The sequence below is a fragment of the Rhincodon typus genome, chromosome 6 (assembly GCF_021869965.1).
Source record: "Rhincodon typus isolate 14 chromosome 6, sRhiTyp1.1, whole genome shotgun sequence".
Classification (NCBI taxonomy): domain Eukaryota; kingdom Metazoa; phylum Chordata; class Chondrichthyes; order Orectolobiformes; family Rhincodontidae; genus Rhincodon; species Rhincodon typus.
Window position 1 is genome coordinate 66,435,743 of NC_063337.1, and position 13,621 is coordinate 66,449,363.

The 13,621-nt window shown below is 39.9% G+C and overlaps 1 protein-coding gene across 1 annotated transcript in view; it reads right to left on the minus strand.

The window, feature by feature from the left end:
- Positions 1–4,419: 4,419 nt before the first annotated feature.
- The window catches only part of uggt2 (UDP-glucose glycoprotein glucosyltransferase 2), a 298,559-nt gene continuing 289,357 nt past the window's right edge, over positions 4,420–13,621 (minus strand). The window contains exons 39-40 of the mRNA XM_048597609.1: positions 11,991–12,144; positions 4,420–4,991 (exon numbers count right to left, since the gene is read on the minus strand). Of these exons, the coding sequence (XP_048453566.1) occupies positions 4,969–4,991; positions 11,991–12,144 (177 nt within the window). The 3' untranslated portion in view covers positions 4,420–4,968. The remainder of the gene's footprint in view (positions 4,992–11,990; positions 12,145–13,621) is intronic.

Consider the following 13,621-nt stretch of genomic DNA (forward strand, 5'->3'; position numbering starts at 1 on the left):
CCCCCCCCCCCCCCCCCCCCAAATTTAGTACCCTGCCACAAGGTCCTGACTTAGCTGTGAATAAGGATACTTAAAACTTAGTGTGATCATTATTTCCAAAATGTGCACCCACTGAAAGGCAAGTCACCTGGCCAGGTTCATGAGCCAGTACAAGGTCCAGTATGGCCCCTCCTCTTACTTCAAGAAATCCTCTTGGATACACTTAACAACAAATTCTGCCTTATCTAAGCCCCTTGCTTGAAAGGAGGCCTAGTCAAAATCTGGGAAATTAAAGTCACCCACAATGACAACTCTGTTTTTACTGCATCTTTCCATAATCTGTCTACATATTTGTTCCTCAGTGTCTCAGTAGCTGCTGGAAGGCCTGTAGTATAATCCTATCAGAATGATTGCACTCATTGGTTAAAGCTCAAAAATACAGATTGCTTCAGTGGATGACCCCTCCAGTATGTCCTCTGAGTGCAGATGTAACATACTCCCTGATTAGTGATGCAACTCCTCCACCTCTGTCAACTAAAACAATGAAACCCTGGAACACTGAGCAGGCAATCCTGTCCCTTTCTCAACGAAGTCTCTAATGGCCACAACATCATAATTCCATGTACTCATCTGCCTTATCTATAATACACCTCGCTTTGAAATAAATACACTTCAGCTCATTATTACCATCGTGTTCATTTTTGCCTGTCTCTGCCTGCCCTTCCTTTGTGATTTTACCAGTCCTAATGTGTACCTTCCCTTCAATTTCTCCAGTTGCTGACCTATTGCTCTGATTCCCAGATCCTGCCACTCTAGTTTAAGCCCTCCCGAGTAGCACTTGAACCTCCCTGCAAGGATATTGGTTCACCTCCAGTTTAGATGCAAGCCATCCTTTTACAGGTCACCCCAGCCCCAGAAGAAAAGGTCGCAATGATCCAAGAACCTGAACTATCAACGTTCTTTCTCTCCCAGCCCACCACCCCCCCCCCCCCCCCCCCCCCCCCCAAAACAAATGCTGCCTCCTCCACACTTAATGTCAGCCCTGATGCAAGTCATCTGGACTTGAACGTTAGCTTGCTTTCTCACCATGGATGCTGCCTGACCCTCTGATCGCCAACATTTTTTATTTTCTCTCGCAGATCATCAGTCAACTATATATAATAGTAATCCATGTAAGCACGTCACCCTGAAATTTAAATGTAAGTCACACAGTCAGAGGGAGAACTTCTCAGATTGTTTCTCTTTTTCATTCAGTGGAAATTTGGGGGTTAAGGATCAGGGGAGGGGAAGGTCTTTTAAATAAGACTTACTCTGAGAAACAAACTCTCCAGAGCAAGAGGTGAGGAGGAGAGAAAGTAAGGTGCAGATTGAGAGGCTTATCTGTACTGAGACCAATAGTGGTGTAATGTCATGAGTGCAGGGAAAGTAGCTGTTTGCTTTGGTCACTATTTCCAATTCACCAATCTGTTAAGTGAATATTGAGTGTAGCTTGTTGAGTTCTCATCAGAAGTCCGTCCTTGTTCTCAGGGTAATAAATAGTTTTTAAGAGTGATGGGATAGCAGGTCAGATAAGTTGCATGATGACGTTGTCTGTTATTACTGAGGAAGATACCAGAAATCTCCTAGGACTAGAGTTCGAAGTGGCAAGGGAGAATGGGCAGTTGAAGAAAATTAGTGTTTGTATTAATAAGACTAATTCCTCTAGTACAATGGAAATTTCATGATAGACATGTACAGAGTATTTCTTAAATGGTAAATTGTAGACTTGCAAAGGAACCCAGGTGTCCTTGTTGATGAGTCACTGAAGTCTAATGTGCAGGTGCAGCAAGATCAAAGCTGGGAATTAAATACTCTGGTATGTAGCCTTTCAAATTTGTAGCATTGTTTTAGTGTGTGATGTAATAAGTATGAAATGAAGAATTCATCCTGAATAAGATGTAGAATCTGTGTCAAGGGAAGAAACGAGATGGAAGAAGATTCTTGAGAGACTTGACAGTGTCAATGCAGAGATGGTTTCCCCTTGAGGGAGAGTCTCTAGGACTAGAGAGCAGAATTTCAAAATAAGCGGTTGTCCACGTAAGACCGATGAGGAGAAAGTTGTGAATCTGTGGAATTCTTCATCGCAGAGGATTGTAGGAGGTGGATCATGAAATATAATCAGGGCTGAAATAATTGATTTTTAATCAGTAAGGGAATCCAAGGTTACTGGAAAAAGCAGGAAGGAGGGTGGAGTTGAGGATTATCAAATCCGCCGTGATCTCATTGAATGGCCAACTCTGAGTTGAATAGCTTAGTTCTCTTCCTACACAAATCTGAGATGTTGGATTAGTTACATATTTGTTAATACGAATCAGACAATGGTGTATATTATGTGGCTTAACATAGAAAATGCAAGAAATATTTCTGCAATATTTAGACATTGATAATGCAACAATTCCTTTTTTTTGCAGTTGTCTAAGTAATTTTGTACATATTAAAGCTGTTTTCCTTGTAATCCTCCTTCAGATATTTGCTTTCTCTGGTATGAAAAGGAATAATAATCCTACTTCCTACTTTCTACTTTTGGAAAATCAAAAGTAGATATATTACTCCTCACAGGAGCAGACAGCTTTTTTTTAAGAAGAGACAGAAAACCAGTTTGAACTAAGTATGATGTGGAGTTAAAACTCAGTGCAGTTTGAAGTCTTTTGTCAGATGTTTGGAAAATCCAGCTCAGTAAGTACTTGAGCTAATGATTTCAGCTGAAGGTTCTGTCAGGATAGTGGTCCAAATGGCACATGATTCCATGGTAATGAAGAACCCATTTGATTGTTTTCTTTACGTTTCCCTTCTTTGCAGGCAAGAGGAGACTGTGTCTGGTCAGTCCCTGAAGTCAGTGCTTGCAGGTAGCAATTACAAATCCATGTTGTTTTACAACTGGAGTAAAAGAGCAGCTATATAGCATTCAGCATTCCTGCAAACTACAAAACACTTTGATAGGTACCAAATGGAAATACATAGTTAGTCACAAACCCTTCTGTTGCCTAACACCTTGGAAAGGGATGAACGCACTGTCACGGACAGCATTTAAAGGTATATCATGTAATGAAAAATGAACAAATACCAGAGTAAGCAAAAAAAAATTTGAACAGTATAAAGTATTAAGTATAAAGCTTTTTCCTGGATTCTCTTTGTTATCTAGGCACACTAAAACAGTACATTGTTTAAAGGAAATAAATGGTGCTAAATAGCTCTTCACAGGTATTTTGTAGCTTTTAAATGTTGATATTTGGTCACAGGGATGAATCTCCTTGAGGCTTTCCCTGCTGCACCACTGTAACTTGTAGTTATTAAACAAACAGGGTGTCAGTAAAAATTCTGAAGTTATGGAGGTGAGCTGGAGCCTGGATGACATTCCTGCTGCATGTTTACATGAAGTGATTTTCTCCCCCACTGACCCTATTTTGACGTTTGGTATTTGTCATGGTCCTTTTTTTGAAAACGGTTAGAGGAGAGCATGGAGTTCGTGTGAAGAATTATGTGAGCAAGTGCTGGGACAGGGAGGAGATTGGCAGCTATTATTACCTTTGTAGCTCCTGCTACCAAAACTTTTAGCTTACAACTCCACTTGGGGTCTGACCCTCACTTTGGGAAGCCCTATTATTAAGTACAGCAAATTAAACAGCAGCTGAGGGACCATGAGTGTACCAGTTGATCAAGAGGTCCACCTAATGTAAAAGCACGCACTAAATAACAAATGATGCAAGAATATACACATCACTTATATTTTACTTGCATAAATGACTGAAATGAAAATGCAACTTTGCCTTAAATAAAACTTAGGAGCATAGAGCCTTCTCACTTGTATCCTTAACTGACCACATGGACATTGTGGAGATTGTGATGATACAGTAAACTTCCAGTAATTGAAGTATTTCATTTTTGCCAGTTTATCGAGAGTGCTGGTTCAGCAGGTGCTAGTTAAGACAAAGTTTGCATTACATCTGAAGTCACACTTTCACAATTTCCTGGGACAAATAAATCTTTTAGTACGCACATAATTTTGATTTTGTTAACTGTTGTCACACCAATGTTGGTGTTAATTCAATCCATTAACTATTAAATGTTCACAAGACTGGGCTATCTTAATTGAAATGCATCCCATAAATGGGGACCCCTGCCTGATTGTTCATTTCTTGGACTATGGAAACACAGAACATTGATATTCCTGGCATTGATATTCCTTTACTAATCAGTAAACTAAACATAGGCTTCTATTTTTGTGTCCTAATTTTAAATGTTCCAAAAGTTTCAACATGTTGCAGTGGAAGTTAATGCAGACTTGAAATCACTGTACATGGATTTGCATGTGCATTGATAACTTCTATCTGGTAATGGTGTACAACACCACAAAGTTGCTCGATAGCATAAAACAGTAAACTTTACTTTTTCATTCTGTTGTTAAACATGAATCCTGACTTTTCAAAGACAAGGCCATGATACATGATAATCCATGTTAGGTTCAAAGCCAACACTTGAAGTTTCATCACGAGTACATTTCAGGAAGTAAAGGCCAAAGTTGAAAGCAAAGATTATTTTAATGTTATTGGTCCCTTTTGTAAACAATTGCACTATAAATAATTCATACTTCAGAAACAATTCTTGTGAACACCTTTACAATTCAAGTAGTTTAATGAATTATTATTGTAACACTGATTTTTTTTTTTTGGAAACAGACTGCCTGCTTTCAGCTTTGATCATGATTGCATATTAACAACCAGAAATGTGAATTTCCCAGCAAACGTTTAGGCTGTTTCCAATCTATAATTAACAAGGAAATATAATAGAAATGTTTACCTCAATGTATACACACCTATCATTTTAATTGCATGTAAAACTGTACACTAATGTGTAATCAAAGTTCTCAAGTACTATACATGACTGAAGTAACATGTTTTTGTTCTAATTGTAGTTCTTACGTTTAGGGTGCAACACAATTTCAGAGACTTGCTAGAGTTCATCTCGCCCAGAAGCTGGAAAACAGAAATTTTAGATTAAATACTAATGACCGTAGCTAAATCCTTCATAAACTTCATCATTGGATTGGTCTTTTGAATTTTATAAATTACTCAAGTTGCAGGTTATACAATATTTGTAGCACTATCAAATGATTGCTCATAAAGTCTTGCTGCAGTGATTGCTGTAACAGATTGCGCACAGTAGTTTATAATTGTCTTATGGGATGGATGTCCTTGTCAGCAATGCACACAATTACCCTGGAGAAGGTGGTGATTTTTTTTTTGAATTACTGCAATTCTTGGACTGCAGGATTACCCAGCGTGAGGGGGCGAGTTCCAGTAAGTTTGCAGACTATACCAAAACTGGCATAGTAGACAGTGAAGATCTTGAGCAAATGAGTCAATGGGCTGAAAAATGGTAGATAGTATTCAATCTGATTAAATGCAAAGTATTACATTTTGGTACAACAAACAAAGGCAGGGCCTACACGATTAATGGTAGGGCCATGGGTAGTGTTGAAGAACGGGGACCAAGGGGTGCAGGTATGTAATTCTTTGAAGTTTGTGTCACATGTAGACAAGGTAGTTAAAAAGGCATTTGACATGTCTTCATTGTTCAGTCCTTTTGAGTATAAGAGTTGGGAAGTCATGTTGAGGTGGTACAGGATATTGGTGAGGCCTCTTCTGGAATATTGTGTCCAGTTCTGGTCGCCCAGTTATAGGAAGCACATTATTGCTGGAGAGTGTTCAGAAGACATTTACTAAGACGTTACCAGGTATGGAAAGTTTGAGTTATAAAGAATGGCTGGATAAGCTAGGACTTTTTTCACTAGAGTGTAGGAGGTTGAGAGGCGACCTTAGAAGTTTATAAAATAATGAGCGGTATAGTTAATGGTAGCTGTCTTTGCTTGAGGATGGGGGAAATTTCAAGACTAGGGTGCCCCTTTTTAAGGTGAGAGGAGAAATATTTAATAAAGATCATGAGGGGCAAATGTTTTACACAGGAGATGGTTTGCATGCACTTCTTGAGGAAGTGGTGGATGTGGGTACAATTAAAATGCTTAAAAGACATTTGGGAAAAGTAGATGAATAGGAAAGGTTTGGAGGGAATATGGGCCAAGAGCAGGCAGGTGGGACTAGTTTAGTTTGAGATTATGTTCGACATGGACTAGTTGGGCCAAAGGATCTGTTTCCATGCTCTGTGATGGAGTCTTGGTGAGTTACTGCAGTCCCTCTTGGATGATGCATACAGATTTCACTCTGCAATGCTGGTGAAAAAGGGAATGTTGAATGAGGTGGTTGCAGTGCCTATCAAACTGTTTTGTTATCCTGGATGGTACTGAGTTTCTTGAGTGGCATTGGAGCTGCGCTGCATCTATCCAGGCAAGTAACCAGTTTACCAGGCTGCTTAAATACAAAGGATAGACAAATTGCAGTGTGGTTATTTGGCAGGTTTCCATTTAGTGGTTGTATGAAAAGATAATAAGGAATTTATAGAGAAATAGTTTGATGGGAACAAGGACAGAGGTTAAAGAATGACTGACTTGGAGAATCATTTTGTGAAGAAATCTTTAAGTAGCTGTAGAGGGAAACAGGTTCCTGTTCAAATGGTCATGCTCAAAACAAAAACAGGTGTGGCACACTTAAATTGTTGTCTTAAACGGTGAGCAGCCAGGGAGGGGGGGAGACACTGCACTTCAGGAAAGTACGTGGAGAAAGGAACAATGATTCGTTCCCTTGTATTCTGTGGATCAAATGACCTGACTGTGTAACTGAGTGCTCCAAGCAAGAATTGTCTGAGGGGAAGGATGTCTCTAAAACTCAATCAGAACAAGTGACTTATGACTTGGGCACCTTTACAGGTGCTTTCACAGAATCAGGCCTTATTTTTGATTTTGAAGAATCAAAGCAAGTCACCACGATTGCCAAAATGGCTGGTAAAATTACCTTGGATCTGTAAATGTGCAGAAAAAGTCAGTGACATCAGTTGGTTGAGACAGTCATAGGCCAGGATTTAACCACTTAGTATACTCTCTTGCCTTCTCACACAGGCAGCAGAGCTGGTTGGTTGTGTAGTCTGTTTTGATCCTTTTTGTTTTGCATTGATTTGTTACTGAATTTCGATATTAGTTGGGGTTGGGTGTCTGTTGCTTCTGAATGATGTTCTTTTTGAGCCACCTAGAGGTGCAGCCTTAAATATTTGCCAACATATACTCCAAGAAATAAATTATATTTTCTGAAACTAATTATAGCTACAGAAAAGGGCACTGAATTCCTTCCTTTTATTACAATTTCTGATCGAATTTGGTTTATTGCCAGTGTGAACCCTTGCATCATTGTTGAGAAGGATGTTAGTCTGAAGTGGCTATGCCTGTGAGAATTCCTCTGGGGTTGGAATACTGAAATCAGTCATTCCAGAGAATAACTAATCCCATTTGCAATAATCCCCTGGACTCTTGCAGTAAAGTTGTTTTTCAACAGATGCTCAATCTGAGGTGCACAGTTCTCTTGTTTTCTTATGAAGTGTTCTGCAGTTCTCTATGTTGAGACTGAAAAAAATAATTTTGTATTAATGGAGAAAATCTGTTCGTTTGGGCACTTGCCAGCATGTTTTGGATGTATTATAACAAAACAGAAGTTGGGGCACCACAGCAGCGAGTGTATGTTGTAACTGTAGCATATGGGGGACTTTGTGTAAACATGCAAGGTTCTTGTTGCCTATGTGGATGAGGGCAAACTCTGCAAAGCAGATGGGCAAACTGACTTCAGCACTGTGGTAGAGGAACAGGGTAGGGAGTGAAAGAGTTGTGGTTGGAGACTGCACACTGTAGGCATTACAGTGCTCTCTGCAGTTCTGTTGCATGTCTGTAGTCAGAGCTAAAGATAACTCTGCATGGCTGCAGCCTACACTCCATGACTTGGAGTGAAAAGGGCAGGATCCTGTTATTGTGATCCATGTAAATAATGCTCTGCTGAGAGCTTGAGGACTTAGGGTCAAAATTAAAATAATCTGAGAAATAAACAGAAGGTTAAATGTGTGGCTGAAAGAGTGAAGGTTCAGGAGTTTCACCTTTATTGGGATCTGGCACTAGTAGTACTGGGGGGAAAAGGTGAGCTGTTCCAGTGAGATCATGTTCTACTGAATTTGAATAATTAGGGCAGAAGTCAGAGGTGGGGGACATCTTGAAGAACAGCGTGAGGGTCAGCTGTCCTTTGGGAGGAGATTGTGCTTTTAAAGGTGCAAAAACTCCTTTAACTTCCAACTTTGAGAATAATTGAAGTGACACATTTTTGGAGGTCCAGTAAGGGAAGGATATATACAATGAACAGCAGGTTCCTTTTGTGTACAAATCCATAGATCCCTGAAGGTGTCAACACAAGTCAGGCGGTGAAGAAGGCAAACTGGTTGCTTGGGGCACAAAATATAGGAACAAATTCTATTATTACACTTTTACAAAACATTGGTTAGGGTGCAGATCTGGTTGCCACACTATAAGCAGGTTGTGACTGCACTGGAGAGGGTGTAGAGGAGAAGTTGGATGTTGCCTGGTACGGATAGCCTCTGTTAAGAGGAGAGACTGGACAGACTGAGTTTTTTTGCCTTGTAGCAGAGCAGGCTGAGGGAGGCTCTAGTTGAGGTATATAAAATTGACAGGCATAGACTGAAAGATCCCTTCCCATGGCAGATGTGGCTAAGACCAGAGGACCTAAGTTTTTAAGGTGAGGTGTAAGTGATTTCGAGGAAATCTAAGGGAAAAAATGTTTTCAGAGGGTGGTAGAAATATGGAACATACTACCTGAGAGGGTGGTGGAGGCAGGTATCCTTGTAACATTTAACAAGCAATTAAAATGCCAGGGCATAGCAGGCTGTGGACCAAGCAGGTGAAATGCAGGGATTGGTGTAGCTTGTTCATTGGGATAGATATGGTCAGCCAAAGGGCCTGTTTCTATGCCATATGATTCTATATAACTGTTGATACCTGTCAAATTGTGTTGTAAGTATGAGTGTATTTTTCAGTGTAGACTGCGATATGGAACATTAAGTAATCAAACTGTTTGTTTTCCTGTGTGCATGGGTCTTGTGAATATGAAATGAATTGGCAAGGGAAGTGAAGGCAGCAAGGGTGATTTTTGATTTTGGATTCATTATTGTCATATGTTTTTAGGTATAGAGAGAAGTTTTTAAATATTTTGTGTGCAGCACAGGCTGATCTTGCCATAAAGTGCATGGGGTAATAGAATAGGGGTGAATGGAAGTAGGAACTAAGCATAGGTTTGAGGGTCATGGGGATGGGTAGAGGGGCAGAGGGGGGCAAAAAGAATGAGGTGCTGTGGGGAACAGGTAGAGAGCATGCAGCAATATTTCATATTTTCTTCTTCTGTTATGTTTTGGACCCAGTAGTGGAGCTCCATAAACAGGCTTTCCATCTTGCCTAGCTCTAGAAATCGGTAGCCTGTCACCAAGCCAGATTCCCAATTCAATTTGCCCACCCTACCACAACCCCACCCCGTGACTGAAAGTGGGGAAACACAGGTGGTCATTTTGAAAGTTGGCTTGTGCAGTTAGGAATTATTACTAACGCTCTTTGGAAGTGAGTAGAGTCCTGTGTGGATGGGTAAATAAATAAATAAATGCATAAATCATCATGGGTGGCTGGACATAGTGAGAGAGTGAACAAATGGAGTTATTGAGCATAACTTCTTGCCTTTTATGTTGAACCTTTTTTTGAAAAAACACAAATTGGTTAGACCACACGAAGCACAATGTCTAGATCTAGTCACTAATCCTTAGGAAAGATGTAAGGGTTCTTCAGAGGATACAGAGGAGACTGACTGACCGATCCAGGCCAGTGGTGTGGAAACATGGTTAAAGTTAAATCTGGAGATGCTGGAGGAGTTCTCCTTGGAGCAAAGGGGAGTTTTGACAGGAAAGTAGCCCTCTGGAACCCCCTATGAAGTCAACGCCAGCTCAAAATATAATACCAGGGCACTTTCAGATGGGTCTGAATGCTCACTACAGAGTTATAAATTGCTATTGAAATTTAATCTCCGAGGGGGATACCCTTACACATTAGAAGTGCTAGTTATATCCATACGACACCATGTGTTAGTGAGTTTCCACTTAACCCCCAGAATGGGCCATAGACAATTGAGTATCTATACTGCAAGTCTTTGACTTGAAGTAAACTATTTCTGCTTCCCACTTAATCATATGACCCTGCACTTTTGAACCCACCTGCCTTTTTGAATATATAATTTTGAAATAGCAAACAATTTAGGAATCAGTCCTTATCCATACAATGTAAGCTGAATATCAGCGCACTCCATAAGAAAAACAAAGAGCCATGAATGCTGGAGATCTGAAACAAACAAAAACAACTTGCTGGAGAAACTCAGCAGGTGGCAGCATCTGTGGCAAGAAAACAAACAGTTAACAGCCAGTGACTCATACTTGAAATGATGTGGAGGTGCCAGTGTTGGACTGGTGGATGAGGTCAGAAATCACATGACACCAGGTTATAATTTAACAGGTTTATTTGAAAACAAGCTTTCAGAGTGTAGCCCCTTCATCAGGTGAAGTGAGAAAGAAGCACCAGAACACACAAATTATAAGTAAAAGATCAAAGGGTAACACAGTTGATGAAGATGTACTAAACAAACCGAAGATGCTGTTAAATCTTTAATCAGTTAGAAGGTTTTAATTGATTAATACGTATATGTAAATCCCCAAATTTCTTTCAAGTCACTGCCCTGAGAGAACTAAGGGTTTTATTAGTGTAAAGAGGAGGTTGAAAGGGTATCATTGTTTTCTCTCTACAGATGCTACTATATGCTGATTTTTCTCCTGCAATTTCTGCTTTTGATTGTATCATCAGCACTCCTAAACTGGCTTATAAAAGAAAACACCGCTGGCCTGTTAAAAGAAGCCATCAACCTGCATTTGTCCTGTGTAAAACATTTTTAAACAAGACCTGGAAGAAGTTAAAGTTTTTTGGGGGAAAAAAAAAACTCCAGAAGGCTTCTGAAGAGATTTTTAATGGCAGTTTTTCAACTTATGGACTTCATCAAAACAAAGACATTGTTAAAGGGTAGTACTCGGTTTTAATTTAAAATGTTGTTAAAAGTGAAAAGTTCCTAATTTTGGTGATGCTCTTTGTCTATATTTGTGTACTGTGCCTGTAATGCAAGACATTTCCCTTGTGTCATAGAATCATACAATTTTGCAGTGTAGAAGGAGCCACTCAGCTGTCTGTACCAGCTCCTGAAAAAGCTACCCAGCTAATCCCAAAGGTTCAAGTGCTACAGTGATTATGGTCCAAATGTAGGGACACAGGCCCAGGTTCAAGTCCCAACTGCTCCTGAAGCATGTAATAAAATATTGTGAGCTTTATCTCTATAGTCATCACTTTCAAATACTTATCCAGCTCTCTCTTGAAATCTCCTCCGGAATCTGCATTCACTATTCTCCCAGGCAGTGCTATCTAAATGCTCACAACTCTTGAGTAAAGAAGTTTCACCGTATCTACTCCTAGCTCTCTTGCTGACAATCCTGAAATTCTGACCCCTTGTTACGGACATAGCAACTAGTGGAAACAGAATATCATTCTTTATCCTGGCAAAATTGTTCATAATTTTAAACACCTTAAGGTCACCATTTCATCTTCTCTGTTCCAATGAGAATAAGCCCCCATTTCTCTAACCTTTCCTTGTATCTAAAATCCTTCATGCCTGTTATTTTTCCAATAAATCTCCTGCCTCCTGTTTAAGGCTGCTTAAATAAACCCTACTTCAGCTTATTTAAACTTGACCAGTGTTGTGTTCCTTTCAATGTCACAGGCGCAAATGGAGAGAATAAGGAAACAATTAAATAAGAATCTGGTTGTGGACAGATGGGTAGAGGAGGGAAAGAGATATGTCTTAAAATTTGCAATCTGTTCAATGCCTGTGATGAATGAGAATGAATTTCTTGTGAAGTGTATTATTTTATGTAAACAAGAATCCCAAAGATCTTACCTGGAGACTGGCATTTTGATTTTGTATACCTATTATTTCCGTGTCCCTCCAGTCTTTTTAATAACACTTTTATTTCATTATCGTAATCATTCCACTCTGGTACAATTCGCACAGCAGCTTTTAGCTTAGGTTCTTTAGTCCTGGGGTTGTTGCACTGAAAGTTAAAAGCAAATTCATGTTTTGTAAAGACTTTCTCCATAAAGTGTTGTTTAATCAAAAGACTCAAAATGTAATGCAAGATGATATAACTGTTCCTAAAAATAGGCTTGATCTAGTTCTCCCAATAATGTGAATTCCTTAACTTTATGATAGCAGAATAAAGTCCTATATGTGATCTAATCTATAATTAATTATAGTTCACAACTTTCCAGGTAAAAAGCTGTCTTAATAGTATTTTAATGTAGTGGACACTATTAGGGTTTTCAATATTAAAGTTTTAGTTAAGTGTTCGTTGCTGTTAACTGTGCTAATGCGATAGTTATTACCATGATTACTAGTTTAAGAGCAGGCTGATTTCGACGACTCCTAGTCAATAAAAATGGGGCAATTACAATTGAAGATGTTCAGATCTGCTTATCTAAAAGTCTCTTAAGTCTCTTCCCTATCCTATCTGCCTCCATCACCACCCCGGTAACGTGTGGATGAGCAGAAAGATCTCGGTGTCCATGTGCATAGATCACTGAAAGTTGCCACCCAGGTTGATAGCATTGTTAAGAACGCGTACAGTATGTTAGGTTTTATTGGTAGGGGGATTGAGTTTCGGAGCCATGAGGTCATGTTGCAGCTGTACAAACCTCTGGTGCGGCCGCACTTGGAGTATTGCGTACAGTTCTGGTCACCGCATTATAGGAAGGATGTGGAAGCATTGGAAAGGGTGCAGAGGAGATTTACCAAGATGTTGCCTGGTATGGAGGGAAGGTCTTATGAGGAAAGGCTGAGGGTTTTGAGGCTGTTTTCGTTAGAGAGAAGAAGGTTAAGAGGTGACTTGATAGAGACATACAAGATGATCAGAGGATTAGATAGGGTGGACAGTGGGAGCCTTTTTCCTCGGATGGTGATGGCTAGCACGAGGGGACATAGCTTTAAATTGAGGGGTGATAGATATAGGACAGATGTCAGAGGTAGGTTCTTTACTCAGAGAGTAGTAAGGGTGTGGAATGGCCTGCCTGCAAAAATAGTAGACTCGCCCACTTTAAGGGCATTTAAATGGTCATTGGATAAACATATGGATGATAATGGAATAGTTTAGGTTAGATGGGCTTCAGATTGGTTTCACAGGTCGGCGCAACATCGAGGGTCGAAGGGCCTGTACTGCGCTGTTATGTTCTATGTTCTACCGCTCTGTTTTTTTTAAAAAAAAAAGACAAACCTTGCCCCTCACATCTCCTTTGAACTCCTCCCCACTATCTTCTCCCCTCCTCCCCGGACCTTAAATGCATGTCCCCTGGTTATAGACATTTCAAGTCTGGGAAAAAGGGTTGACGTTCATAATCTATCTAAGAAGTCTATAAAATTATGAGATACGATCAAATCTCTCATCAGCCTTTGCCACTCCAGAGAAAACAACCAGGGTTTTCCTAGCCTCTCCTTTTAGCTCATACCCTCTAATCCAGACAGCATTCTGGTAAACC